The sequence below is a fragment of the Plecotus auritus genome (assembly GCF_963455305.1).
Source record: "Plecotus auritus genome assembly, chromosome: 6".
NCBI lineage: Eukaryota > Metazoa > Chordata > Mammalia > Chiroptera > Vespertilionidae > Plecotus > Plecotus auritus.
Window position 1 is genome coordinate 89,617,622 of NC_137773.1, and position 27,507 is coordinate 89,645,128.

General features: G+C 52.4%; 1 protein-coding gene across 1 annotated transcript; it reads right to left on the reverse strand.

The window, feature by feature from the left end:
• Positions 1-1,741: 1,741 nt before the first annotated feature.
• KANK2 (KN motif and ankyrin repeat domains 2) lies at positions 1,742-27,309 on the reverse strand. Its single transcript, XM_080674846.1, has 13 exons — positions 27,206-27,309; positions 25,814-26,022; positions 24,772-24,886; positions 23,166-24,389; positions 12,114-12,281; positions 11,915-12,017; positions 10,785-11,018; positions 9,862-9,949; positions 9,141-9,360; positions 8,211-8,353; positions 6,281-6,481; positions 6,114-6,203; positions 1,742-3,754 (listed from the first exon to the last, which is right to left on the reverse strand). Exons 3-13 carry the CDS (start codon positions 24,806-24,808, stop codon positions 3,701-3,703), a joined length of 2,562 nt encoding a protein of 853 aa, XP_080530972.1. The 5' UTR covers positions 24,809-24,886; positions 25,814-26,022; positions 27,206-27,309; the 3' UTR covers positions 1,742-3,700.
• Between the last annotated feature and the right edge of the window lie 198 nt (positions 27,310-27,507).

Here is a 27,507-nt window from a genome sequence, read left to right on the forward strand (position 1 = left end):
CTTGCACGCCCCTTACTGGGGATTGAGCCTGCAACCTGTGCATGTGCCCTTGACCGGAATAGAACCTGGGACCCTTCAGTCTGCAGGCCGACGCTCTATCCATTGAGCCAAAGCAGCTAGGGCAAGAGAAACAATTTTTTAAAAAAATGATACAAAGGCCCCTTCTTGGCTCACTAACCCCCCTGAAAATCTGACAAGCGCAATGGACCTTCCACTCAGAAATACACAACTCTGCATAAAATTCCTGGGACTTCCTAAAACCTCTGAAACCCACCCATTATCTCCTGGTTGAACAATCCAGAGGTAAAACAGAGGAAGTGAGAAGTCAGGAGAGCAACCATCAATCACCTTTGGAGGGAGTGAGAGGAAGGGTCAGGGGTTGGGGGCCAGCCCAGGCGCTCCACTTCCTGTCCTGGTGCTGGTGACTCGAGGGTGTTCGGTTTGTGAAAAGCCATGGAGCGATGTGCTTTTGTGCATGACTTTGTTAGGTCTGATCAAATAATTGAATCGATACCCACTCCCTTGGGAACTGACCTTTAGGCCAGTTCACAACTGACATTCCCTTTCGCTTAGATCAGTGGTTGGCAAACTGTGGCTCGTGAGCCACACGCGGCTCTTTGGCCCCTTGAATGTGGCTCTTCCACAAAATACCACAGCCTGGGCGAGTCTATTTTGAAGAAGTGGCTTTAGAAGAAGTTTAAGTTTAAAAAATTGGTCTCTCAAAAGAAATTTCAATCGTACTGTTGATATTTGGCTCTGTTGACTAATGAGTTTGCCGACCACTGGGCCTTAGACCACATTCCACTTGCTAAGACCACAATCTTTCCCCTGTGGACCTGCCCAAAATAGGCCCGCCTAGAGTCCTTTAAAATCTGATTCCTTGTCCCTGGGTGCTGGTGCCATTTGGGGGGCTCAGCTCATCTGAGTTTCCAGAAGACTTAATAAATTTATAATCCCTTACCACTTTGGCCGTGTACGTTCCTCCTTTGGCAACCCTAACAGACTTGTGCACAACATGTGTGCATATTATATCTCAAAAAATAAAGCAGCAAAACATTTTAGAAAAAAGGTTTGGCAGGAGATACTCCAAACTGTTGACATGGTAGGTGTTTACACTAAGTGGACCAGGGCACCTCCACTATGCCGAACATTTCTGTATTGTTCGAATTTTGCCTTTTACAATTGCTATGAATTGTCATGAGGAAAACGCATTCTGTAAAGATTTTGTTTAAGGTCTTCACTGTGCGTCTTTGTTAGAACTTTTTGCCACAATGGCAATGTTTTCTACCTCTGGAGGCCAATATAATAGCCACCAGGCACAAGTTAATTATAATTATAACTAATGTATATTTAAATGGAAACAGCCACATGTAGCTAGTGGCCACAGTATAGAACAGAGCATAAGGGAGTTTATTATAATAGTCTTGTCACTTTTCTGTAGCTTTGAACATTGTTCAAAATAAGTAAATTATAATTTTTTTAATTGATTTCAGAGTGGAAGGGAGAGAGATAGAAACATCAATGATGAGAGGGAATCGTGGATTGGCTGCCTCCTGCACGCCCCCTACTGGGGTTCAAGCCCACAACCCAGGCATGTGCCCTTGACCGAAATCGAACTCGGGACCCTTCAGTCCGTGGGCTGACTGATGCTCTATCCACTGAGCCAAACCGGCTAGGGCAAAAAGGTATCTATTTTAAAGCTTAAAGAGGCACACACCGAGACAAAGATCAGACACAGATATGGCATTATCATAAAGTAGCTTTATTAAATTTCTTTACCATCTAAAAAATGATTACAAAAAAGAATACTTCATTTAAGCGTAATACTGTCTTTATGGACGTACCGTGGTTGGGAAGTAAAGTTTAAAGTCGTGAATACACGTGAGAAGAGAGTGGGGACAAAGGCAGGACCCCCTGTAGGCTCCATGCCAAGCCAATGGGCACCAGGGGAGCGGGGAACAGGGACAAATATGGTGTCAATGAGCTGCTTGTAGGAGCTTAAAATAAACGCACCGGCTGGCTCTGGGCCAGGACACACAGGCACACAACTCTTGTACCGCTGCTCAAAGCTGCAGCCTTCCATCAAATACCGTGGACATCCTCAGGCAGCTTTGGTTTTTTCTTTCCAACTTACACTCTCTCTCTCCCTCTCTCCGGGGTGCCTCCCTCCTTTGACCATGCAAGCTCTTTTGTCTCAGGTACAAAGTAAAACAGATTTTGATCCTTTCAAAATCAAAGCAAGCCAGACTCCCATCAAGCCAGGAAACCCACTTCTGTAGGAAAAAAGCCAGCGTTTCGCATTATTGAATGGACACGTGAGCACGCAGGGCCTGCTCCATCCTCCTGTGGCCTGGCTCCGACCCTGGCCGCAGGGCTGTGAACTGGCCGGGAGGGCAGGACACCTATTAGCCAGGGGTCTCACTCCCCTGCCACAGGGCACTTTCGGAGGCTCGGAGCCTCTCCCTTTTCTTTTTTTGGTTCACAGGGGAAGGAAAAGGAAAGAAAACTCGGTCGAGATCCTGGGAACAAAACAGGCCATTAAGGAAACTGTGAGTGTCTGGAGAGCTGGGGCTCTCCAGCAGGCTCTGCTCCAGGCAGCTCCGGAAAGCCTGTAGGTTAAAAAAAAAAACACCCAGCTGGCCCTTGTTTGGTTTTCGGCAAGGCCCTGCCTCTTTAAGTTTGTGCTGGGAGCCCTCTGGGGGCAGCCAACTTTTAATTGTGCACACATGGGGTTCCTGGAGCCGGCCCCAGGCGCTGCCAACACACACATGGCCTGTTTTCTTTCCTTTGAAGAGAGAAAATCTGGAGCCTGTGGAGGATCTGGACGGCCCGTAACCTGGGTTCGAAGCCCAGAGACTCAGCAGCCACGCTGGGAACAGGATTCATTTCCTGTGTCTCCAGGTCTGAAGGATTTTCTAGGAAAATTAATTTTTGCTAGGGCCTCTGTGCGGGGAGCGGCCGGAGGTCGGGGTAATTTCTTGATATGAACTTGCTCACACCTCTCGGCTGCTGAGTCCTGAGGCTCCCCCGACCTGAACGGGGTGGACGCTGGCAGTAGCACGAGAAAGCAGAAGAAAGGGCTAAATTTCCTATTCCAGGTGACAAGGACAGCATCTGTTTTGTGAAGAGACCAAAATTCCCCCAAGAAAGCTGTCTGGGGGGAGTGGACAAAACACTATTACATACCAGACAATTAAATGTGGGGGCCCAGGGGGAGTTAAGCCACTCCAGACGCCACCTGTGAGTAATAACACTCAAGATTAAAATGAAAATATGCATTTCCAGTGACTTTCAGATTTGGCAACAAGTAATATGATTCCCCCTCTTCCCCAATGGTGACTCGAAAATACAATAAGTTTCCCTCTCGCCCTCCTCCATCCATCACTGCCAGTCGATTGTTCTGTGTTCTCCATAAACCCACGCCCAGCATCAGCCACTGGCGCCAATTCCTATGAGAATGAAGCTTCGGTCTGCACTGTGGCTGCTTTGAACTGGGGAACGGGAAAAACCCGCTTTAAGCTGGAGTCTTGTCACTGCTGGGAAGCAGAAGAAAACCCACTTGCCTTTGAGACTTAGGCCTTGGTGGGTATGAGTGGGGTTGGCCAGGGAGGAGACCAGGACGAGAAACAAGGGAGGAGGGAAAGTTCGCTCTGGGGCTGACTGGCCTTAGAGGGGAGGCACCTCTGGTCCCCCCTCATGGCTACTCTTCTGCGGAGGACGATGCAGGACTTTCGTCATCTGACATCGGGGCAAACTGAAACGAGAAGCACAATTCCTTGTTTGGCATCCTTGCCTCCAAGGCGCCGGTTCTGTTGGCTGGCCCAGTGGCTGCGGTGAGTGAACAAGAGGCTGTGATCCCTTGGCCTCCAGGAGGCCACGTGATGGGGGAGATGCCTCCAAGAAGCAAATAAATAAATGCAGTGGAGGATTTTCATCAGGGATGAGAGATGGAAGGGGATGAAAGTGGACAGCGGGTGGTCGGGGAGGGGCTGTCTGAGCTGAATGATGCTGAGGGGCCAGCCAAGGGGGCAGAGCAGGCATTGCAGGCAGGAGAGAGAGCCAGTGCCAAGGCCCTGACACGGAGCAGGGAGAAGGCTGGTGTGGCTGGAGCTCAGACGGGGAGGGGAAGGGTGGGTGGAGCTGATGGGCTTTATGGATGACTTGAGCTTTTTCTCCAATGGAGGGGGGAGCCAGAGAGGGCTGTGAGAGGAGGAGGGATGTGCTGACTCAGGTGTCCGCCATGACCTCTGGCTGCTGTGGGGAGAGCAGGCTGAGGGGGCAGTGAGGCTGGGGGAGGCAGAGGCTGTGGCAGTGGTCCAGGTACACAATGAGGATTGGGGTTCCTTCCTCAGAGTCCCTGGGGGCAGGAGCACAGATCAGACAGCGAGCCATCTCCAGCCCCATCAACCCATCTTCCAGTTGAGGAAACTGAGGTGATCCTGAGCATCACCACTGAGGCCCAGGTGGGTGTCCTGAAGCCAGAAAGGCTCAGAGCCTCAGGAGAACCTGGGAGCCAGGTGGAGACAGATGGCATGTCTGCAACCTCCCTCTCTTGGACCTTTTGGGATTTGCTGTGGTTGATACCCATGATGCTACCCTTGAACCCGAACCCGGATACGCTTCGGGGCAGCTGGGGCAAGTGCAGGTGGGGGTGCAGGCGTGGGGGAGGGGGGGGGAGGCATGAGGCTCCTGCCCAAGGTCTAGAGTCAGAAGGTCCCCGGGGCCTCTGCCCCTTCCTGGCTGGGAGACCTTGAACCAAGGATGTAACCATTCTAAGCCTCCACTTCCCCACCTGGAAAAACTGAGAAGAAAATAATAATCGTACTTTATGCAAATGAATCAGGTTACTGTGGAAGGTTCAAGAAATCACACCCAGTGGGCACTTAGTATATCGTCTCCTCCACCACACGGGGAATCGACAGGGACCGCCCTGTCTCCTCCATCAGACTGGAAGGGCTTTTTCCTCCACAGGCACCCGGACACAGCTAGTATCAGTGTTATCCTCCTATTGTGCTTCTGGAAGAGCGTTTTGCTAACAGACAAGCTTTTGTAAAAAAACAAACCCTCAGGTTTCTGTGGTCTGATAAGAGAAACATTGGCTTAAACACAGTTAAATTGGGTTTCTTTACAGTGAGACTTCTTAAGGTCTCTACACACTGACACGCTCTCGGTAAAACCCGAAGCCCCATGGTGGCCCACAAGGCCCTGCGTGATCTGGGGCATCACCTCCTGGCCCTCATCTCTTCCCGCTGGGGCTCCTAGACGCCCCTCAAACACCAGGAAAGCCCCTGCCTCGGGCCTTTGCACTGTTCGTTCCTTCTGCCTGGAGAGCCACATAACTTGCTCCCTCACTTCCTCAAGTGTTGGCTCAAGCGTCACAGTTTCATGAAGGTCTCAAGTAGCTCTTCCATCACTCACTGTCCCTCCTATCCTGTTTCATATTTCTTTCCAGGACTTACCATCTTCTGGCTATGATACACCAATTTGCTTATTTTGTCTTTTATTAGAATGTCTGCTCTATGATGGGCAGAAACTTTTTTTCTGTTTTGTTCAGTGCTGATTGCCAGGCCTAGATTAGGGCCAGAGACAGTCAGTGCTCTGTAAATATTTCTCAAATGAGTGAATGGTGATTAAGAACATGCATTTGGCCTGGCCGGTGTGGCTCAGTGGTGAGCGTTGACCTATGAATCAGAAGGTCACAGTTTAATTCCCGGCCAGAGCACATGTCTGGGTTGCGGGCTCGATCCCCAGTAGGGGGCATGCAGGAGGCAGCCGATCAGTGATTCTCTCTCATCATGGATGTTTCTATCCTTCTCCCTTCCTCTCTGAAATCAATAAAAACATATTTTAAAATAACTTAAAGAGCATGCATTTGGAACCAGATAGGTCTGGGTTCAAATACTGAGATGCTGACCATGACCATGCAGTCTCAGCTCTCGGTGACTCATGGCCTCATGGGCACCGTGAAGGTTCAACAAGCAGATGACTACTAAGTCCCTGGCTCAGGACCCATACACCATCAGCTCTTCATAAACATCTGTCCCCTCCCAGGCCCCAGCCCTGCTCCCCCCGCCCCTGCCCTCCCCCCCCGCCCTGCTAGGGCTCAGACTCACCGAGCACTTGATGTTCATGCGGGAGTACAGCATGGACGCAATTTCACTCTGCCCTGCGTCCAGGGCCACCATCAAAGCGGTGCTCCCGTCCTGTGAAGCACCGTTGCTATGAGGACACCGGCACCGAGCTCCCGCCCACCCTGGGGTGCACCTGAGTGTTGACTCACGCGGTCAGTGAGCGAGATGTCGCAGCTGGGCACAGCCAGCAGCAGTCCCGTGATCTCCCTGTGGCCGTGCTCGCAGGCGCACATGAGGGCGGTGGAGCCGTCATCGTCCTGCACGTTGACGTCCGCCTCGCAGGCCAGCAGAGCTTTCACCACATCGGCGCGCCCGTGGCTGACTGCCAGCATCAGGGCCGTCTGCCCCGCCTGCGCAGCACAAGCAACAGGCTGCTGCACCACACAGGCTCCGAGGCACGTCACCGGCTCCGGAACCTGTCACGGCTCCCGAGCGACCCGATGCTAACAGCGCCCCACTTGCTGTCCTTCTGTATCTCAAACAGTCCTCCCTGCACTGAGCCTTCGCATTTGCTGGTCCCTCCCCCTTCCGCTGTCGCATTCACCCCGCAGGTCTCAGCTTCAATGTCTCCTCCTCAGGGGGATGCCACTCGCCTCCCCACCCCCACCCCCACCCCCACCCCCACGCCCACCTAAAGCAGGCGCCTAATTCACAGGTGCAAACAGGTAAAAATGTATGAAGCTAAGATTTGTGCACTTTTCTGTATGTCAGTTGAACCTTCAAAAAATTAAATCAGTGTTTCCCAGCAGATGAACAATAAACACACTGTGGTAAACCCATACTACAGAATATTATTCAGTCTTAAAAGGAAACACCACACCCTGCATACTACACCATGGACGAACCTTGAAAACATTACGTTCAGTGAAAGAAACCAGACACTAAACGGCACATACTACATGACTCCATTTATATGAAATACCCACAACAGGCAAATGCAGAGCCAGAAAGCAGACTGGGGGAGTGGAAAGGGGGAGTGACTGCTAACGGGTGCAGGGTTTCCTTTAGGGGTGATGGGAATGTTCCGGAAGTAGATATAGGTGATGGTGACACAACACTGTAAGTATACTAACTGCCATTGACCTGTACATTTTACAAGGGATAATGTGTGAATCTCACCTCAATTAAAAAAAAGTAAACCAGCCCTAGCTGGTTTGGCTCAGCACACAGTGTCCACCTACAGGCTGAAGGGTCCCAGGTTCCATTCCGGTTCAGGGCACATGTCCCAGTTGCGGTTTCGATCCCCAGTAGGGGGCGTGCAGGAGGCAGCCGATCAATGATTCTCTTTCATCATGGATGTTTCTCTCTCTCTCCCTCCCCCTTCCTCTCGGAAATCAATAAAAAAAGAGCAAGAGGTCTGCTCCTGTATGCACATTGCAGCGCCCAGCTTCTTCCCTTCAGGGCGTCTGTGCTGTTCAGTTCCCTCCCCTGGCTGTCCCCCTGTGTCCTGGCTACCCTGCTCCTCCGCCTGGACCCCCATCCACATCCCTGTGGCTTTCACAGTCTCCTAGCTTCTGCTCCCCAACATGCAGCTGAAGGGAGATTTCAAATCAGAAAGTGGGCCGCACCACTGCCCTGACGGAACGCCTCTGGTGGCGCTCTGCAGCCCGAGTCCAAATCCCCTCCAAGCCTCCGTGCTGCCTGAATGTGAGTGGCTCCTGCCCCCACTGGCTAGTGAGCTCCAGGAGTGTGGGGACCGTGCCCGTGGGCCCACCATCTGAGCCTCTGGCTTCCACCTGATGCCCAATGCACTACCCAGCAGCACGTGGGATGGCGTCAGGTTAAGAAAGGCTGGAGACCCCCATGACCTCGCCCGTCCCCACCCACTTCCACAGAAGGTCCTGCACCTGCCGGGGAAGGGCACACGAATGGGGCTCTGGAGCTAGACCCCCTTGGTTCAAATCCCCTCCTCTAGTTTGACCTTGAGAAAATGACGCTGCTTCTCTGAGCCTCTGTTTCCTTGTCTGTGGAGCGGGGACTCTCCCTGGGCATGAAACGAGGTCATGCTGGGGCTTGGCGCACAGCCAGGACTTGGTAAACGGGGAGGGCTGCCCCGGTTTGCGGTGCCCCGGGGCCTACCTGGCTGGCTTTGGCGTTGACGTCTCCGAGCCGGAAGAGCTGCAGGAGCGTCTCGATGTCATCCTGGGTCTTGAGGGCGGCCAGGGCGGTGAGCATGATGGGGCTGTAGCCAGCACGGTTCTGCTTGTCCACCTGGCAGACACCTGGGGGAGGGGGCAGGAGGACATGAGCCCTCAGACCCACTGACACCGGCAGGCCTACCTCAAGGCTGAGAGAGGGCCCTGAGGACCAGGCCACATCTCTGCTATCAGACCGGGAGCCTTGTTTCGCTCGACCATGAGCTCTGGGCATCGTGTCTCCTCCATCCGTCTAGGTGTGGCCAGATTCCTCCCTTTTCTCAGACTGAGAACCCCATTCTGCCCAGGGTGTTCGTCTCCATTCTCACACCGTTAGAGGAGTGGCTCCTCTAAATGGAGCCATGCCCTTTATAGTTGAAACCATTCCACCCCTCCATCAGACTGGGGCCCCCCGACATTGGCACCACATTTAGGGCTGAACATCAGTCTCCTTCAGACTGGCCTATGCCTCCTCCATCAGATTAGAGTCTTCATCAGACTGGGAATCTGTGTCTCCCCAGTCTGACTAGGGAAAGGAAAACCTTTTCCTGCTAAATTGGGCACCACATCTTCTCTCCAAGCCGAAGACTCAAAGCCATGTCCGTCCCTCAGACTAGGGTTCCAGAGGTGTGACCTCCATTACACAGGCTCTGTGTGGATGGTGGGAGGGCCATGTGTGTTCCCGAAGACCATGGCTGCCCTTTCCAGAATACTGGGGCGACAGGTGGGGTCTGCATCTGCTCCCCGCAAGAGTGGGAGGGCAGTGTCTCCCCCACTAGACTAGGAGGGCCATGTCTCCCCAACCAGACCACCAAACCGGGGTGACAGCTGGCCCGCACCCCCGGGACCCCTCAGGCGGCCTGGCCGGGCTTACCGCTGTCCAGCAGCTGCCGCACAACCGGGAAGTTGGCGTGGGACACGGAGTAGTGCAGCGCGGTGTTGCCGTTGCTGTCGGCAATGTTGACCACATAGTCCAGCAGCCGTGATGACATGGCCCGGAACGTGACCAGGTGGCGCCGCACGAGCTCCGGGTGGGCGTCACTGCGGCAGGCCAGGCGCAGCCACTCCTGCAGCACCGTGGTGTAGGCCACTTTCTGCAGGCCGGAGAGGAGAGGGGTAGGAGGGCGGGCGGCAGCCCACCTTCTCCAGGGCTAAGCCCCAGGAGGGGAGTGTGGATGTCCCTGTCCTGAACCGGAGCCTGGAAGGGGGAGCATGGGCACCCCACCCAGACGAGCCCCTGGAGCAGTGCTGTACCCCGTCCTGGACAAGGGGAAGTGGAGACACTGCAATCCAAGGTCTGCCCCCGAGGAAGCTGTGAGCATCTCCATCCGGGGAATGACCTTCAAAGGTGAGTGTACAACCAGTGGAGGGAGATATTCCAGCCCCTCCTCTCAAGCTCCCGGAAGGGCCAGGAACCAAGGCCAGCTTTGCCAGCGGGCGATCATCCTCGGGCCCCTCCCCACCTCCCTGGCCCCTCTCTAAGGCCCATGACTCAAGCACACTCCCCCTGAGGCTGGCACAGGGAGGCCCTGCGGACGGGAAGAAGCCAGGGTGTGGTGGAAGGGGGACCCTCCCAGTCCCAGGACCCCGCATACCAGCTCCCGCTCGGTGAGGGCGTTGGGGTTGTCCAGGTACTTTTCCAGGGCCAGGCAGGCTGAGATGAGGTCGGGGCTTAGCTCCATCCTGTGAGGAAGAGGGGGTTTATCCCAGCCTCCTGGGTTTCCCTTACTTTCCACATCCGGCTGGGGCACTCAGAGACCCGCTCTCCACCACGGCACTCACCCAATCCTGCCAGGGCTCACCTGACTGGTAGACCCTCAGACACCCCCTTCACCAGGAACAAGTTTTTATATTATACCCCACAGGGCATACATGGAGAACAAACAGACTCCAAGAGAGAGTGGACACACAGGCTAGTTTACTCCAAGTGGTCAGTGGCAGATGGAAAATCTTTTCCTAATGTCAGATTTTTCATCAAGGAATAAAAAAAGATAAACATGCCAAAACCGGTTTGGCTCAGTGGATAGAGCGTCAGCCTGCGGACTGAAAGGTCCCGGGTTCGATTCCGGTCAAGGGCATGTAACTTGGTTGCGGGCACATCCCCAGTAGGAGGTGTGCAAGAGGCAGCTGATCGATGTTTCTCTCTCATCGATGTTTCTGACTATCTATCCTTCTTCCTTCCTCTCTGTAAAAAATCAATAAAATATATTTAAAAAAAAAAAAAAAAAAAAAAAAGATAAACAGGATGGACAGGTGGGGCAAAATGTCCCCAAAAGGTGGGTAGCTTAAGGACTTTACCTGCCCCCTAAATCCTAACCCAACAGCCAAACTGCCCCCATCAGGCCCTTCCTCAAAGCCTCCAGATCTTCAAGATGCCCAGAGGGAGAAAAGTGCTTCTCTGCTCATTTAGACTAAGGTGTGCATGACTGATGGGATATTCACTCAAAAGGCTTGGATGGTGGGATTGGGGGTCACCCCACACACAACCCTGGCCCTGCCCCCCACCCAGAAAACTGACCGGATCTCCTCCACATTTGATCCTGAGGCCCCCTCAGCCGTGGGCACTCGCTGAGACTCCCGAGATAGTTGGCACTCCTCCTGGTTGATCTTGGCCACTGCCGTCCCTGTGGGCCTGAGCGGGGGGGCTTCAGCCACACTTGGCACCCTGGCCTCAGGCTCCGGGGTCTCGTTCTCTGTGCTCTCATTGTCTGAGAAGTTCTCTGCTGTGCTGGAGTCCTCAGATGACTCACACCTGGGGAAGAGGGATGGGCGGGGAGGGAGAGATGCTGCAGATGGGACAGCGAGTGGTGGGGGACGGGTGTGGGGCTCTGACGACTGGACCTTGGTTTCCCCATCTGTTAAACGAGGACGATGTCAGTATGGACCTAACAGGTCTGCAGGAATGTGGCTCACAGCACTTGGCACACAGTAAACCTGAACAGACACTAGTTGTGACTGGGATGGCGCTGGGGGGGGGCCAGGGAGGGACACTCTTTTCCCTTCTACCCTTCACACGCTCTGCTCCTAATTCAGACCTCTCACACGCTCTGCTCCTAATTCAGACCCTTGCTCCACCTCGGATGGGTCCCTCATGCTTCTTGCTTCCTCTGGACAAAGTCTACGTTCCTGGTATTCGAGGTTTCAAACTGTCCCTGACCATCGCTCCGATGCCTCCCATTTCTCATGTCGCTCTGCTTCCTCTCACCTCTGGGCCTGGACCCAGGCTGTGCCCTCCACCAGGAGAGCCCTCTCACCCCTCTCTTCACTTTGCCAGCTCCTGCTGTGCTGCAGCACACGCGCCCATCCTTCAGTGACGCTCCTGGGGCATCGTGCCTCCCAAGATCCCACCTAGCCTCAGTGTCCCCCTCCTTCCTGCTTCGTCCGGGAGCTTAATCTGGCACCTTTCAAGGAGTCGTGCAGTCCAGTGGCTACGGCACAGGCTCTGGAGCCAGACCGCCTCGGCAGGCTCCTGGGCACACGTGAGCTCCAGCGAGGCACTCAGCCTCACCGTGCCTCCGTGTCCTCTCCTGTCTATTGTGCTTTAGTTAAATGAGTGAATCAAAGTGAGGGGCTTAGGCCAGGGACTTGGTACATTCTCGGAACAAACAGGGATGTGGAAGCTGGGGAGTGGGTGGGGGCTTCTCTCACCCGCCATTGACCCCCACAAACTGGAGGCTCCTCTGGTGGGTCGCGGGGTCTGCAGGCTCCTCTTTCCGCTTCATGATGGACCGTATGCCCACCTGGGGCCCACCTGGGGGGAGGGCTGGTGTCACAAGGGTCTCCCAAAGCCAGACCCCGTGCCCGGGCCTCCAGCATTCTGTCCGTCTGGGTGGCCACCCCCACTTACCTGCACCTCCGGCCTCCTCTGATTCGCATGGGGCTGCTTGCCTGGGGGGCTCCCTGGTGCTGGTATTGCAGGGGGGCACCCAGCCTGTGTTGTTCTTGGGCGGTGCCAGGGAGGCTGCTGCGGACCCTGGGGGCGATGAGGATGACTCTGCAGAAACCGGAGGAAGACCTGGAGGGGCAGGAAAGAGGCACTCACTGTGGGAAACAGCAAAGCCCTCACAGTAGTAACACTGCCTCCCGCGTCAGCAGCTCTGAGGACTAACTCTTGCATCAACTCCTCCCAGCCCGTAGCAGGTGGATTATTGCGGGTGAACAAATGGAGGCACCGGAGGGTTGCTCAGTGATGGAGCAGAAGAATCCAATTCCAACCTTGGTTGGCTGCCTGCCCCACACTGGGCAGGGACAGGGAAGATCCTGCGACCACACGATGCTGGCTCATGACCCCTCTCCAACTTCCAACAACATTCTAAGTGTTGTCTGGAAACGAGATTTGATCACAGCCGTGTGGTGGTCACTGCAGGGAATCACGTCTTCCAGGAGCAAGTATGTGACCTCGGGCAATTCACGTAACCTCTCAGTGCCTGGGAGAATGGCATTCCTACTTCCTGGCAGCTTATGTGGACTGAAGACAGTAAGGCGAGATGAAGAGCCTAGAACCGTGGTCGGCAAACTGCGGCTCGCGAGCCACATGCGGCTCTTTGGGCCCTTGAGTGTGGCTCTTCCACAAAATACCACGGCCTGGGCGAGTCTATTTTGAAGAAGTGGCGTTAGAAGTTTAAGTTTAAAAAATTTGGCTCTCGCCCTAACCGGTTTGGCTCAATGGACAGAGCATTGGCCTGCGGACTCAAGGGTCCCAGGTTCGATTCCGGTCACAGGCATGTACCTTGGTTGCGGGCACATCCCCAGTAGGGGGTGTGCAGGAGGCAGCTGATTGACATTTCTCTCTCATCAATGCTACTCTCTCTCCCTCTCCTTTCCTCTCTGTAAAAAATCAATAAAATATATTTAAAAAAATTGGCTCTCAGAAGAAATTTCAATCGTTGTACTGTTGATATCTGGCTCTGTTGACTAATGAGTTTGCCGACCACTGGCCTAGAACAATGTCTGCACTTGGGAAGGCTCAAGAAGCATCTGTTAATTCAAGAGAATCGTAAGCTATATTTTGATAAGACTTCATATTATGATTTTTGTAGTCTGTCCTTTCTTTTATAAAAGATTTTTGATTGATTTTTATTGAATTTTTTTAGAGAGAGGAAGAGAGAGGGAGAAATCATGGATACAAGAGAGAACATGAATCAGCTGCCTAAGGCATGCCCCCTCCTGGGGATCGAGCCCGCAACCTGGGCATGTGCCGTGACTGGGAATTGAACCTGCAACCTTTCGGTATACAACTGAGTCACACCAGCCAGGACTTTGATTTCTTTTTTTTTTTTAATCCTTATCCGAAGATATTTTCCCACTGATTTTTAGAGAGAGTGGAAGAGAGAGGGAAAGGTAGAAATATCAATGTGAGAGAAACACATCAATTGGTTGCCTCCTGCACGAGCCCCAACCAGGACCTGGGATGGGGTGGAGCCTGCAACCAAGGTACATGCCCTTGTACATACTGGAATCGAACCCAGGACCCTTCGGTCCGCAGGTGGACGTTCTATCACTGAGCCAAACCAGCTAGGGGCTTGCTTTTTTTTTTTTTTTTTTTTTTTTTTTAACAGAAGTAGGATTGTGCTATAAATGGCATTTATATCCGGCTTCCTTTTTTCCTTCTTTACTCAGTTTTAAGCAGGCGTTACTTTAATAAAAAGAAAAAAGAAACAATTGAGCTATTGGAAAATGACAATTAAAACCCCACCCAGGGAGAGTTTTAGTTTGGGAAGATAAAAAAGTTTTGGAGGTGCGGGGTGGTGATGGTCATAAAACACCACTGAACTGGACACTTTAAAATTCTTAAAATGGAAAATTTCATGTTATACGTATCTTATCACAATTTTTTAGAAAACCCACCTAGTTTGGTCTAAGGACAAAGCTGACTTTGTGGGCATCAGGCCCCGAGGGTGCCCACTGTCCACTTGGGAATGGAGCTGACAGGAAGCTCCAGCCCCAGAGCACCAGCTTGGAACGAGGAACAAAAGTTCAGTCACCACTGTGGTGGCTGTCCAAGTCTCGGAAAGGTTCAGGTCCCCCCAGGCCACGTGTGGCTTCCATGTCACCACTTCCTCAGGACGTCCCCTTCCTGCCACTGGCTCCATAGACCAATTCATTTTAATTCTCTTAAAAATATATATTTGTATTGATTTCAAGGAGAGGGAGAGAGAGATAGAAATGTCAATGATGAGAATCCCTGATTGGCTGCCTCCTGCATGCCCCCCACTGGGGATTGAGCCTGCAACCCCGGGCATGTGCCCTGACCGGGAATCGAACTGCGACCTCCTAGCTCATAGGTCATAGCTGAACCGCTGAGCCATGCCGGCTGGGCACTTTAATTCTCTTTAACAGTTAAAACTGTTTTGACATACACAGTGACTACTTCCTCAAGTCCTTGGGCAACATTCAACTTGAGTTAAGAACAGGGAGTAAATACTTGGGACAAGCACACAGAAAAGATGAGACACTTGGCCATGAGCACGCAGACAGCACTGCAGCCCAGGCGTGGCTTGGCCAGGCCAGTTCCGGAGCTGGTTTTTATGAGAATCTAATTTTTAAAAAAAAAATTGATTTTAGAAAGAGAAAGAAGAGGGAGAGAGGGAGCGAGAGAGGGAGAGAGAGAGAGAGAGAGAAGGGGAGAGAGAGAGAGAAACATTGATTTGTTGCTCCACTCATTTATGCATTTCTTGGTTGATACTTGTATGTACCCTGATCGGAGATCGAACCTGCAACCGTGGTGTATTGGGATAATATTCTAACCAACATGCTACCTGGCCAGGACTCCTGATTTTTTTTTTCAAACCCTGTCAATAAATTCACATAAAACAAAAACATTATGTGGCCAAGTGAAATGTGTCAGGAGGCAGATGCCAGCTTGCAATCTCTGTGTGTGCCCCAAACTCACACCCCTTATTTAGACACCTGGGAGGGTCAGAAAGTCAGGTAAAGCAATACGTTGCTGAGTGAAATAAGCCAGGCACAAGAGGGTAAATACTGTGTGAATGTACTTACGGGAGGCCCCAGGAGGAGTCAGATTCATAGAGATAGGAAGTAGATGGTGGGTGCCAAGGGCTGGTGGACGGGAGGTTAGTGGTGAATGGAGACTGAGTTCCAGTTGGAGAAGATGGAAAAATTCTGGGGATGTTGGTGGTGATGGCTGCACAAAAAATGTGACTGCCGCCCTGGCCGGTGTGGCCCAGTTGGTGGAGCATCGTCCGGGGCACCAAGAGGTGCACCTTCTGTTCCTGGTTAGGGCACACGCCAGGGCCGTGGGCTCCTTCCCCAGGGGAGGGTGTGCAGGAGGCAGCCAATCAATATTTCTCTCTCTCTTTCCCTCTCCTTTCCTCTTTCTCTCTGGAATCAATAAAAACATTTTTTTAAAAAAATGTGACTGCTGAATACCATTGTATGTGGACACTTAAAAATGGTTACCATGGTAAATGTTGTTATATATATTTCAGCACAATTTTTCAAAAAATGCAAAAAAAATGGAGTAGCACCAATGCCCATTTTGCCACAGGGAAAAGCAGGCCCTGCTTCCAAAAGCTTGGGTGGCTCCTTTCATGTGAGAAGGTCAAGGTCAGATACTGCAATCCTAAAATAACACTAATAAAAATGGTATTTATTGCTGTTATTTCACTGGGGGATGGGGCAAACTGATACCAAAATTTATATGGAAAAACTAAAGTCCATGACCAGCTAAGATAATTTTACAAAAATGGGCAGAGACAAATAACCCAGCCTAGGAGAGAGTAAAATATATGCCAAAGCCAGAACAGTCCAGACAGTGGGGTTCTGTTACATGAAGAGAGGGGCCAAGGGAACAGGAGAGAGAGAGCCCAGCACAGCCCCCTCTCAGGGAACTAGGGTCAGACAGAGGGGTTTTCACAAACCATTGGTAAAGGGTGGCTCTGTGGTGTGGTGTTGGGGAAAGCAGCTTGCTCCAGCCAAGAAAAAGTCAGGCTGGAACCCTACCTCAGACCTTACACAGAAAGTAAACTCTGAAGGAATAATATGAAGGTCCAACTACAAAGCCACAGGAAGAAAATGTAGAATATCGGGGGCCTCAGGAAGGGAAAAGATTCCTTAAAAAATTCCTCAATGTCTAACCACCATGTGGTACACCTGAAACCAATATATTGAATGACAACTGTAATTGAAAAAATAAAAAACCTCAACAAATGAAACTTCAAATACAAAAAAAAAATAAAAATATTCCTTGTTTGGCTCAGTGGTTAAAGCATTGGCCCTTGGACTGAAGGGTCGTGGGTTCGATTCCTGTCAAGGGCACGTACTTTGGTTGCAGGCTCAGTCCCAGTTGGGCACCTGGGGGAGGCAACCAATTGATGTGTCTCTCTCACATCAATATTTCTCTCTGTCTCTCCCCCTCCCTTCCACTCTCTCTCTTAAAAAAAAAAAATTCTTCAAAGCACAAACTATATATGAAAATACAAGGTGATCTCACTTATATGTGGGATCTAAAAAAAACCTGAACTCATAGATAAAGAGCAGGTTAGTAGTTGCCAGGGATGGGGGCAGGGAATGGGTGAAAGGGGTCAAAAGGTACAAACTTCCAGTTATACGATAAATAAATCTTGGGATGTAATGTAGAGGATGGTGACTGTAGCTCATGCTACTGTAGTGTATATTTGAAAGCTGCGGAGAGTAGATCTTAAACATTCTCATCACAAGAAAAAAAACCTAACTCTCTAAGGTGACAGATGTTAACAAAACCTACTGTGGTAATAATTTCGTAATATATGCCTACATCAAATCATTAATGTGTACACCTAAAACAAATACGATGTTATATGTCAAATACATCCCAATAACAATGGAAAAAAGTTTTTTAAAGACGATGGGTTTAACTATATCTGACATAGATTTCTATTTGATAAAGACAAACGAGAAAACAAACAAAAAAACCTCCAAAAGACTCATAGTCAGTTGATAGAATACAGACAGGGAGAAGATATTCGCAATGCCAAAAATGGGCAAGCGATAACCTTCCAGAACAAGTCAACAAACTTTTTCTGTAAAGGGACAGACAGCAGACACTTTAGCTACACGGGCCATGGTCTCCGTCGAAATGGTCCAAGTTCTGGAAATGAATAGGTGTGGCTGTGTTTTTATAATTTTGAATTTTATATAATTTTGCTCATGCCAAAAAATGTTACACTTCTTTTCATATCATTCAACCATTTAAAAACATAAAAACCATTCTTGTGAGCCACAGAACAACAGCCCTCGCCAGTGTTCTCAGTGGTTAGAGCGTCGGCCCATGCATCAAAGGGTCATGGGTTTGATTCCCAGTCAAGGCATGTCTCTGGGTTGCAGGTTTAATCCCCAGCCCCGCTCAGGGTGCATTTGAGAAATCTCACATAGATTTCTTTCTCTCTTTCCCTCCCACCCTCCCTTCCACTTTCTCGGAAAATCAATGGAAAATATATCCTTGGATGAGGATTAACAAAACAAATAAAAATAATAAAAATAAAAGTAAAAGCAGGCAGTGGGCTGGATTTGGTTCACCAACCCCTATCCTGGGATGTGCCAGAATTTCTCAAAACTATCCAAAGAAAAATGGACAAAAGCTACAAATAAGTGATCCAAGGAGGAATCTTATTAAACATATATGGTGACGCCCAACCTCATCAGAAATCAAAGAAATGCAAATTAGAACAAGGAGACACCATTGCACCGGCACCAGATGGACAACACGTTAGAAGGACATATAAGACGGTATGTTGGTGGGGACTGTGGGGAAACGGGCATCTCAGACTCAAGCATGGCTGGTGGGCGTGTGACCAGGGGCAGTTTTTCCAGAGAGGACCAGACAGGACTTCTGACACTGTGCACCTCCTGTGCCAGTGACCCTACTGAAGGGCACAGGTGAGGAGGGTTCAGCACTGTTCATGGCAGTCGGGAGTTGGAAGTAACCCAGGTGCCTACCAAGGGGAGATCGGATAAGAAAAATGTAGCACATACTCGGGCATTCAAAGTGACACACTGGATTTATATCAGCATGGAGAGTTCAAAAACAGTGTGTGCAGAAGAAAAATTAAGAAAAGAATGAGATTTTTTTTCTCTCTAAAGCACAATACCATTTTAGGAAATTAACACACACAGGGCATATTTTTCAAGGACACTCACATATCTAAATGACTCTGGAAGGTGGATTGCCAGGAATGATATTAAGTGGGGTGAGGGATGAGAATTGATGAAGGGTGTGTGTGAATGGCACAGGGCAGAGATTGGCCGACTCGAGCTTGAGGGCAGTGTTTACATTTTTAAATGGTTGGAAAAACAATTAAAAGAAGGATTCCATTTGGGACACATGGAAATGATATGAAATTGACATTACGGTGTCCACACACCAAGTTTTCTTGGCACACAGCCATGCTCATTTATTAATACTTATATTGTTTACATCTGCTTTCATGCTACAAAGGCACCAAATTAATAAAAATGTATACATTAAAAATGTACACTTTTGCCCAGCCCGAGTGGCTCAGTTGGTTGAGCATCATCCTGTGCAATGAGGGGTTGCTGGTTCAATTCCCAGTCAGGACACATATCTGGGTTGTGGGTTTGATCCCTGGTTGGGGCACATATGGAAGGCAACTAATCAATGTTCTCTCTCTTATCTCTCTCTTTCTCTCTCTCTCTCTCTCTCTCTCTCTCTCTCTCTCTCTCTCTCTCTCTCTCTCTCCCCCTTCCTGGGGTAAGGATTTAAATAAATAATAATAAAATTAAAAAATACACACTTTTGCCCTGGCTGGGCAGTTCAGTTGGTTAGAGTGTTGTTCTGATATGCCAAGATTGCAGGTTCGATTCCCCATCAGGGCACATAAAAGAACCAACCAATGAATGCATAAATAAGTGGAACAAGAAATCAATGTTCTCTCTCCCTCTCAAATCAATAAAAATAAAGAATGTCCAAAGTTGTAGAGAATTTAAAAAATATATACAATATATACTTTTTTTTAAATATAATATACCTTAATAAAGCTGGGGAAGAAAAAGAACAGAGTAAACTGAGTTATTGCAACATAGATCATATGGCCCAGAAAGCTGAACATATTTACTGACTCTCATCATTGAGGCTGGAAAAGATGATGAAATAAGAGTAAAGTAAAACAACAGTAGTGTGGTTACCATGGGCAGAAGAAATTTCATTAACTCAGGTTTGGGCCCCTTAAATCCAAAAGAAATTGTTAAAAATGTAAATTACTCGCCATCCCAGCCAGTGCTGGAAAGGGGTGAGCCCAAGGGGGCGTAAAGCAATTTGGTAACAGACAACAAGATCCTCAAAAATGCCCTTTTAGAAACCTGCCCTGAAAAAACAGATCAGAGGATATGAAGGGTTCCTGAGGAAGGACGTTGGCGTGGTACCCTTGAGAGTAAAGAATGATGTGGCTGTTCAAAAACAAAAAGGCGCCTCCCACAAATTCTTAAAAACATCAGAAAATGTCCCTGGGATATCGTTATAGCAAAGAAATGATAGGTCCTGGCTTCAAGGACTGTGGGCAAATCCCCTAACCTGCCTGTGCCTCAGTTTCCTCATCTATAGCATGGGGATTAAAAACACCCCTCCTTTTATAGGTGCTGGGGATTTGAATGAATTAAAATATAAAAAGGGAGTCAAATAATGCCTATAGTAAGGGCTGCCTAAATGCTTTTAAAAGTAAAATGAAAAGAAACAACAAATTCCAAGCTCCATGTTCCAGACTTGAAAAATACATATTATTTTCTGTGTTAAATAATTCAGAAGGAGTCCTAGCCAGTCTGGCTCAGTGGACAGAGCATTGGCCTGTGGACTGAAGGATCCCAGGTTTGATTCTGGTTAGGGCACATGCCTAGGTTGCAGGTTTGGTCCCCACTGTGGGGCATGTAGGAGGCAGCCAATAAATGATTCTCATCATTGATGTTTCTATCTCTCTTCCTTTCTGAAATCAATAAAAAATATATTAAAAATATTTCAGGAGGAAAGAAGCAGAAGTGTTGACAGCAGCTGCGTTTGGGCGGTGGTAGGTTGATGGGAGTTTTATTTTGTGTTCTAGATTTTCTATACTTCCCAAAGCTTCCACAAAGAATATGAATTGCTCTCATAGAAATACGTTTCAAACAAGAGCAGAGAAAATTTCAAAGTCTTGGAGAGACCCCAGATATGCATGTATCTGGCTGCCCCCTCTTCCACTGATCTCTCTCTTTTTTTTTTTTTAATATATTTTATTGCTTTTTTACAGAGAGGAAGGGAGAGGGATAGAGAGTTAGAAATATCGATGAGAGAGAAACATCGATCAGCTGCCTCCTCCACACCTCCTACTGGAGATGTGCCCGCAACCAAGGTACATGCCCTTGACCGGAATCGAACCTGGGACCTTTCAGTTTGCAAGCGGACGCTCTATCCACTGAGCCAAACCGGTTAGGGCTCTTCCACTGATCTCTGTGGTGCCTTTGCCAGATCGGGGGACAGGACTTTGGGGTTCTCCAGGCTTTTTCAGCCCGAGGGGAAGACTGCCCTTCAATTGCAGTGAGTGAATTCTACAGGGCGGAGAGGTTGGGCTCCTTCTTGCCTCTTCCTCCAGGGAGCCCTCCCTGACCTACACATCTTGCTGACCTACCTAAGCGAATACATAGTCCAAATACTTGTCAAGTCCTCCTAGTATTATGTCTCATTTTATTTCCTATATTGCTCCTCCTCAGTCTACAAACCCAGGAGGACCTACCCCTGATGCTCAGGCTATCCTGTGCCCCGCTTCTCTAGCCTCATCCTATTCTAGTTTGTTTAATACCTTGGCTGCACCTATACCCCTCCTCACCTCAGGGCCTTTCCCCCTGCTGTGCCTCCTCCCAGAACACTCTTCTTCCCACTTCTTTGCCATCTGACTGTTTCTTTCCTTTCACATCTTGGTTCAGAGTCAACAGCTAACCCTTGAGCGCCCATTATGTGTCTGGTGCCACAATGAACACGTAACATGAACTGATGCAATTAAGCCTCATATTAATCTGGTGACATCGGGCTGTCAAGACCCCCAATTTGCAAATGAGACACAGAGAGGTTAAATCAATTGCTCAAGGGCGCAGAGCTAGGGAGCAGGGAAGCCCGGGCCGCCACCCCATCGAACACATATCTGCCTCAGACACGGATTCTCTGAAATAATTCTTCACTTATTTATTGTGGCCTCCTATTTGTTTATCGATGGGGATTCTGTCTATCTTGTGCACTGCTGTGTCCCCAGTGCCTAGAAAAGTTTGGCACATAATAGGCACTCTATAAATATTTGCTGAATGAGCAGACATTGAAATGAATTAGCACAGTGGGCCTGGCTGCAGCAAGAGGGAGTTAAGTGAGACACAAGGAAGAACTGCCGGGGAGGACATCACTCTGTCTGTGTGTCCCGACGGCAGGAGGTCCCATGACTGCCCTGGGAGGCATGTCTGGAATGGAGTTTGCCTCTCAGAGGTCCTGAGGTTGGGCCAGGCGGGGCCCCTGGCTAGAGGCCAGAGTCGCAGGGCTGGGTGTTTGGAATAGATACACAACAGAGGGGTGGTGCCCGGAGCTGGCCAGAAACAACATGGAAAAGCAAGAAAACACAGCTGCGTCCCCACCCTCCAGCTGTGCCCTCAGGTCCCTCCACGAGGCTCTGGGCACCTTAGATTTGAGGTTGGCATGAGAACCTGGGTCCCCCCTCTGAGCCCTGCTGCAGGTTCAGGCTAACGTTGGTTAGATCCTGGTTCGGCCACTTCCTGGCTGTGTGACACGGGGCAAGTGCAGCTTCTCCCCAAGCCCCTGTTTCCCCAACTATAAATAGAGTTGACCTGAAAATCATCATCAGACACAGACACAGCACTGATTGAGTACTCACTGTGCGCGCTAATTCACAAGCATCCTAGGGGGGGGGCGTTATTATGCCGCTTCACAGAGAGGGAACCCGAGGCCCGAGAGAAGCTGCTCACTCAGGGACACACAGCAAGAAGTGGAATTTCAACCCAGGTTGCCTGGCTGCACAGCCCTGCCTTCAGCCCCTCTATGGGTGAAACACTTCGCACAGCACCCAGCTCCCGGCTGGTATCTGATAAAGAACAGCTGCTGTTATTATTATGAATCATCCTGGCAGCTTCTCCCGGGAGCCCCAGGCGGCAGTGGTAGGCAGCTGCCATTCTGCACAACCCACATCCCCTTTCTTGGCATGAAGACTCAGCACTTCCTTCAGGGAGCATCCCTCAGGACTTGGCCACAGGACCTGGGTGGGGCTCCCCTGCCCCAAAGGGCTAGGCAGTGAGGGTCAGCGATTAGCTCAGTGTTGGGCATGTGACCCAAGCCGGCGATGAGTGCCACCTCTGGGATTTTTATTGGCAATGTTTGGACTGAGGGGCTCCCTTTCCACTGAGCTGCAAGCACAGAGGCGCAGAGCGGTGCGGTCACCTTTGCTGGTCTAAGAGAGAAGCCTCAAGGGTGCAGAGAGGAAGAGAAAGAAAGAAAGAAAGAAAGAAAGAGTCAAGAGCACCAGGATCCAGCCATGCCTGAAGCTATCACTAAGTTACATTTCCTTTTCATTACTTGAACTGGTCTGAGATTGCTTCCTGCCACTTACTGAACAAACAGGGAGGGTTTTTTGCTCAGCAAACCAAGTCTTGGGGAGATCCTCTGACAAATACTTTCTGTCTTCTGGACACTTCCAGTGTACTAGACAAGAGAACATACATTTAACAAACACCCAGTTGTTCAGCATGATCCCTACACACTGAGTTGGTGGCATAATTTTGTCCCCTTTTTGCAGAGGAAGAAACAGGGGCTTCAAGATGGGGATCAATCTCTATGGTGGAAGGCCAGGGCTGGGGCTGGACCCTACTGTTCAGATGAAGAAAGAGGGCCCCTCCACTGTCCTCCCTGCCCAGGATGGCTCACCTGCTGCCCCATTGCAGTTTTGCTCTGTGATGCTGATCTTCTTCACCAAGTGGACGTTGCCAGTGGATGCAGCGGGCGAGGAGAATACTGCCTCCACTACTTCATGGCTTCGGAACACGGGGTGGCTCTCGGGTCCTCCAGATGTCACCAGGGCCCGCAGCCCTGCCCCATAGGGCTCCAGGCTCTGGGCCCGCTGTGCAGGGGCCCCAGCGGCTGTGCTGGCTGCCACCTCCACCTCCCGAGGTCCCTCTACCACTCGGATGGTGTCCACGCGAACTGGGCTGTCTGGCGGTGGCCAGGCCTGGGGCTGGGGCTCGGGCTGGGGGCCAGCCTGTCGGGCCTGAGCTGCCTGCAGCTCCTGGAGCGCTTTCTTGAGCTGGGTCTCCAGCACCGCAACCTTGGCGGCCAGGGCCACCTCCCCATCGGGCACGCCCAAGTCCCGCTCACGGACCCAGGTGCCCACGCTCCGTGTCTCCAGTGGTACCGGGTCCTCAGGAGCCTCGGGGAGATCAAGGCAGAGCTCGCTGCGGCCCCGGACCCCCGAAGGGTGGCCCAGGAATTTCTGGCTCTTGAGCTGCACCGTGAGCTGCCGCTTCTCTTCCTGCAGCACCGACAGCTTCACCTGCAGCACGGGGATCAGCTTCACCTGCTCCTCCAGCTGCCGCAGCTTCCGCAGGGCACCCGCCATCTGCTCCCGAACGTGGGCCAGGTGCCCGGCGCTGGGTGGCACTGGCGTGGACATGCCCGAGCCCCGTGGTGTCGGGGGCGGCAGCCCCACACCCACCAATGAGCTGGTGGAGCTGGCCGCGCTGGGGGTCAGGGAGCCCAGGCCGGTGGGCGCGGAGGCCTGGTCCTCGAGGCGGCGCCGGGCGTCCAGCAGGGTGCGCTCCACCCGAGGATTGAAGCCGCCACGGGCCTCCAGGGCGCCGTACTGCGGGTAGAAGCCGCGGCCGCAGTAGGAGTAGGCCGAGTGGCGGCTGTCCGCGCTGGCGTTGGAGCACAGCGACTCGGTGGAAGTCCACCAGGAGCCAGGGCCCCGGGGCAGCGAGCCGAGGCGCGGCCGGCGCTGCACGGCCACGCGCCGCAGCGTGTGGCCCTTCTCAATGTCGTCCACATACTTGAGAAAATCCAGGTCCAGGCGGTAGCCATAGGGCGTCTCCACGGAGTAGGGAGGGTCGGTCTCCTTGGCAGGGAAGGCCGGCGGGGAAGCTGGGCCAGGGGTCCCTACGGCGGGAGAAACGCTAAGACTTCTGAACGCTGCTGTCCTCTGCGGAGAAGACTGAGCCCCCCCTCCCCCCCAGTCAAGATTTATCTGCCCAAGAGATGGGAGCCCACTGGCCCTCAGCAGCTAAACTGGGTCTCCAGTCTCAGCCCCGCCCCCCTTCCCCCAGGACAGGGCCCTGTCTCCCTCTCTGACCCTCCAGGACAGTCAGGTTGTCTACATTCAGGCCCTCAGGGCAGGGCTGTGTTCCACACCACCCCCACCCCAGGTAGGGCCCTATTTCTCCCCCTACCCCCAAGACCCCTCTCCCCACCCTCAGGCCTCCAGGTCTGGCCCATGTCCCCACCCCCTGGGCAGGGCCCCCTTCCTCTGCAGAAGTCTGACCTGGAAAGGGGGCTGGCACGTGCAGGACTTGGGCCATCCTCCCCTCCGTAGATGTTCCTCAAGTGTCACTGGGAGGCCTCGAGTCAAACTGCCTTCAGCACAGGCCGAGGCTCACCTGGGGAGAGGGGGCATGGAGACGGGAGTCAGGAAGGGTCTGCAGGGGAAGGGGCGGGGATGTGGCCACCACCCAGCTCCCAGGTAAGGACCCTCATATAGGTGTACACCCAGCCAAGCTGTGGAAAGGGCTGGGGTGGGGTGAGGGCCCTGGGGCCTAAAACAAAGAAACCAAACCTCCCAGCCTGCCTGCACATCTGTCCAGCCTCTGGACAGTCTCCAGCTGTTCCCAAAGCCCCGCCTCCACAAGGCCCCCAGGCTAGGGGTCCCAAGACCTACAGGCCCACCCTTCCTGCACCCCCTTCCCTCAGCCCAGGCCAGGAGCAGGTATGGGGTCAGATGGGGGCTGAGGTTGGCAGGGAGCTGGGGTGCTAATAGGGCGACAGCTATCCTGCAAGGATCTGAGGAGACAAAGACCCAGAGACAAAAAAAAAAAAAAAAAAAGAGAGCTACAGCTCAGTGTAGGGGACCCCAAAATAGAGCTGGGTCAGGGAAGTTGGGGTAGAGGGGGTAGGGAAAATTGTGGGGAGGCAGTGAGGAGCAAAGCCTTTCCCCTTTATGGAAACAATTTTCTCTAAAAATAAACAGTTTCACTGCCGGGCTACACGAGAACTTCCTGCCCACCCCCAGGACATGTCCGGCTGGGGACAGGGGTGCCCAGCAGCAGGGGCGGTGGCCCGGGAAGTCATGGGGGTATGAGGAGGAAGTAAGAGGGGGCGCCTGGAGGCTGCAAAGGAGAGGGACAATCAGGGCCTCTCACTCACCACCCCCCCAATCCTGGAGTCCAGCCAGGGTCCTTTTGTCCCAAACACTCTGTCTGAGCTTAGCCAGTCCTTTCTGCTGTCTGACCGCCAGTTGCAGAGGCCCAGGCCCATCCCACCACCAAGAAGAACCCTTACCAGCCCGTGGGTGCCAGAGCAGTGGGTACCTGGGAGGATGGGCCAGGTGGGACACCTGTTGGGCATGAAGGCGGGGCTGGGGCTCCAGGGGCTGCCGAGCTGGTGCTTTTCTCACGCCCGGTGTCTCTCGATTAGCGTCTTGCTTTATCTCTCTCCACGTCTCTGTCTCTGTGTCTCTCTGTACTTCTTTCTCCCTGTCTCTCCACGTCTCTATCCTCACTTCTTTGTCATGCAACACCTGGAACACGTAGTCACCAAATGTAGGAAATTTGGTTTTCCACCTGCCTGGAGGCTCACCCCCTATACGACAGGATTACAAATAATTTCTGGGGACCCGAGAGACTTGGAGGCAGGGTGCAGGATTGGAATAGCCTGTGGGTACGCCTTGAGGTGGACAGGGATGGGGTGAATAATAGTAACAACACTGATCTGTGCATCAGACAACCCCCCCGGATGGGGAATTTGAAATGTGCAGTGACTTGTCCCGGGCCACTGGATGGGTAAATGGCTGGTCCTGGATTTGAACCTAAGCCTAGCAGATTACCCCACTGCAGGTCTAGCCACCATCACCCCCACTCCACATCCCTCCAACCCATTTCCCAGACAGAGATTGGTGTCTGGGGGTCTCCAGCCATCTGACCATCCTCAGTGAGGGCAGGCAACTCCAGGTGGAGAAAGCAGATTGGAAGCGGCTGAGGACCCTCTCCCTCTATGGAACCCCTGGGGCAAGGGAGGGGGACACAAGATAGAGACAGAAAGGAAGATAGGACACTTACAGAGGAGACAATGTAGGGGCCAAGGACGGGGCACAGGGTCCGGGTGAGCCCGAAATGTCCAACCGGGTCTCCCTTAAAGACCCCCTTGCTGACCGGCCTGGATGTCTCTGGGGTCTTCCCGCCCCTCTCCCCGCCCCAAAGATGGGGGTGAAGAGGACCCCACCCGTGCAGGGAGGGGCGGGGCCTGCGGGGTCCCTGGCTAATGGCAAACAGCTGCCGCTCCCCACGCCGGCTCAACCGCCAGGACAAGGCCCAGCCCAGCCGGACGCCCGGTCGCCTTCCCCGCGCCTGGGGCCTGGCTCCGGGCGGCCGCCGAGGGCGAAGGGAGACCGAGCGGGGCGGGAAGGGGGGACGGAGGTGGGGAGAGGGGTAGAGGGCAGGCAGTGATGGGGCGGAGGGGTAGGGCGAGAGGTACAGATGGAAGAGGAGGACGGGGTGGGGGGTTGAGAAGCAGGGACAGGAGTCAGAGATGAGAACTGGGCAGAGACACTCAAAAGTCCGCAAAGTTTGGGCTGAGATGGTGGAGTTAGAGGCAGCGGCTGGTCCAGACCCGCGAGGTTATGCCCCGGAGTTGGCGGTGGTGAAGGATCACGCTCGAACCCCGAACCGGACTCGAACCCCCATCCGACCCCCGGTCCTACTCGCCTCCCGCGCTCCGGCCGCCGCCGTCCCCGCGTCCCGCTGCCCGTGCGTCCTCCGCGCGCCGCCGCCCGGCCTCCGGGCCTCGGCTGTGGCCCCGCCCCGCCCCCTCCAGTGTGCCCCGCCCCCCGGGGCCCGGCCCCGCCCCCTGCCGCCCGTGGGCTGGGCAGCGGTGGGGAGATGGGGCCGGGAGGACGCGATCACACCTGGACGGCAGGTGTATGCGCGCGCATGGGGGTACCAGTCCTTGTCCCCGCGCCTCTCCTCCCCGAGTACCGGGGCCCCACCGCTGTCCCGCCCCTCCTGCT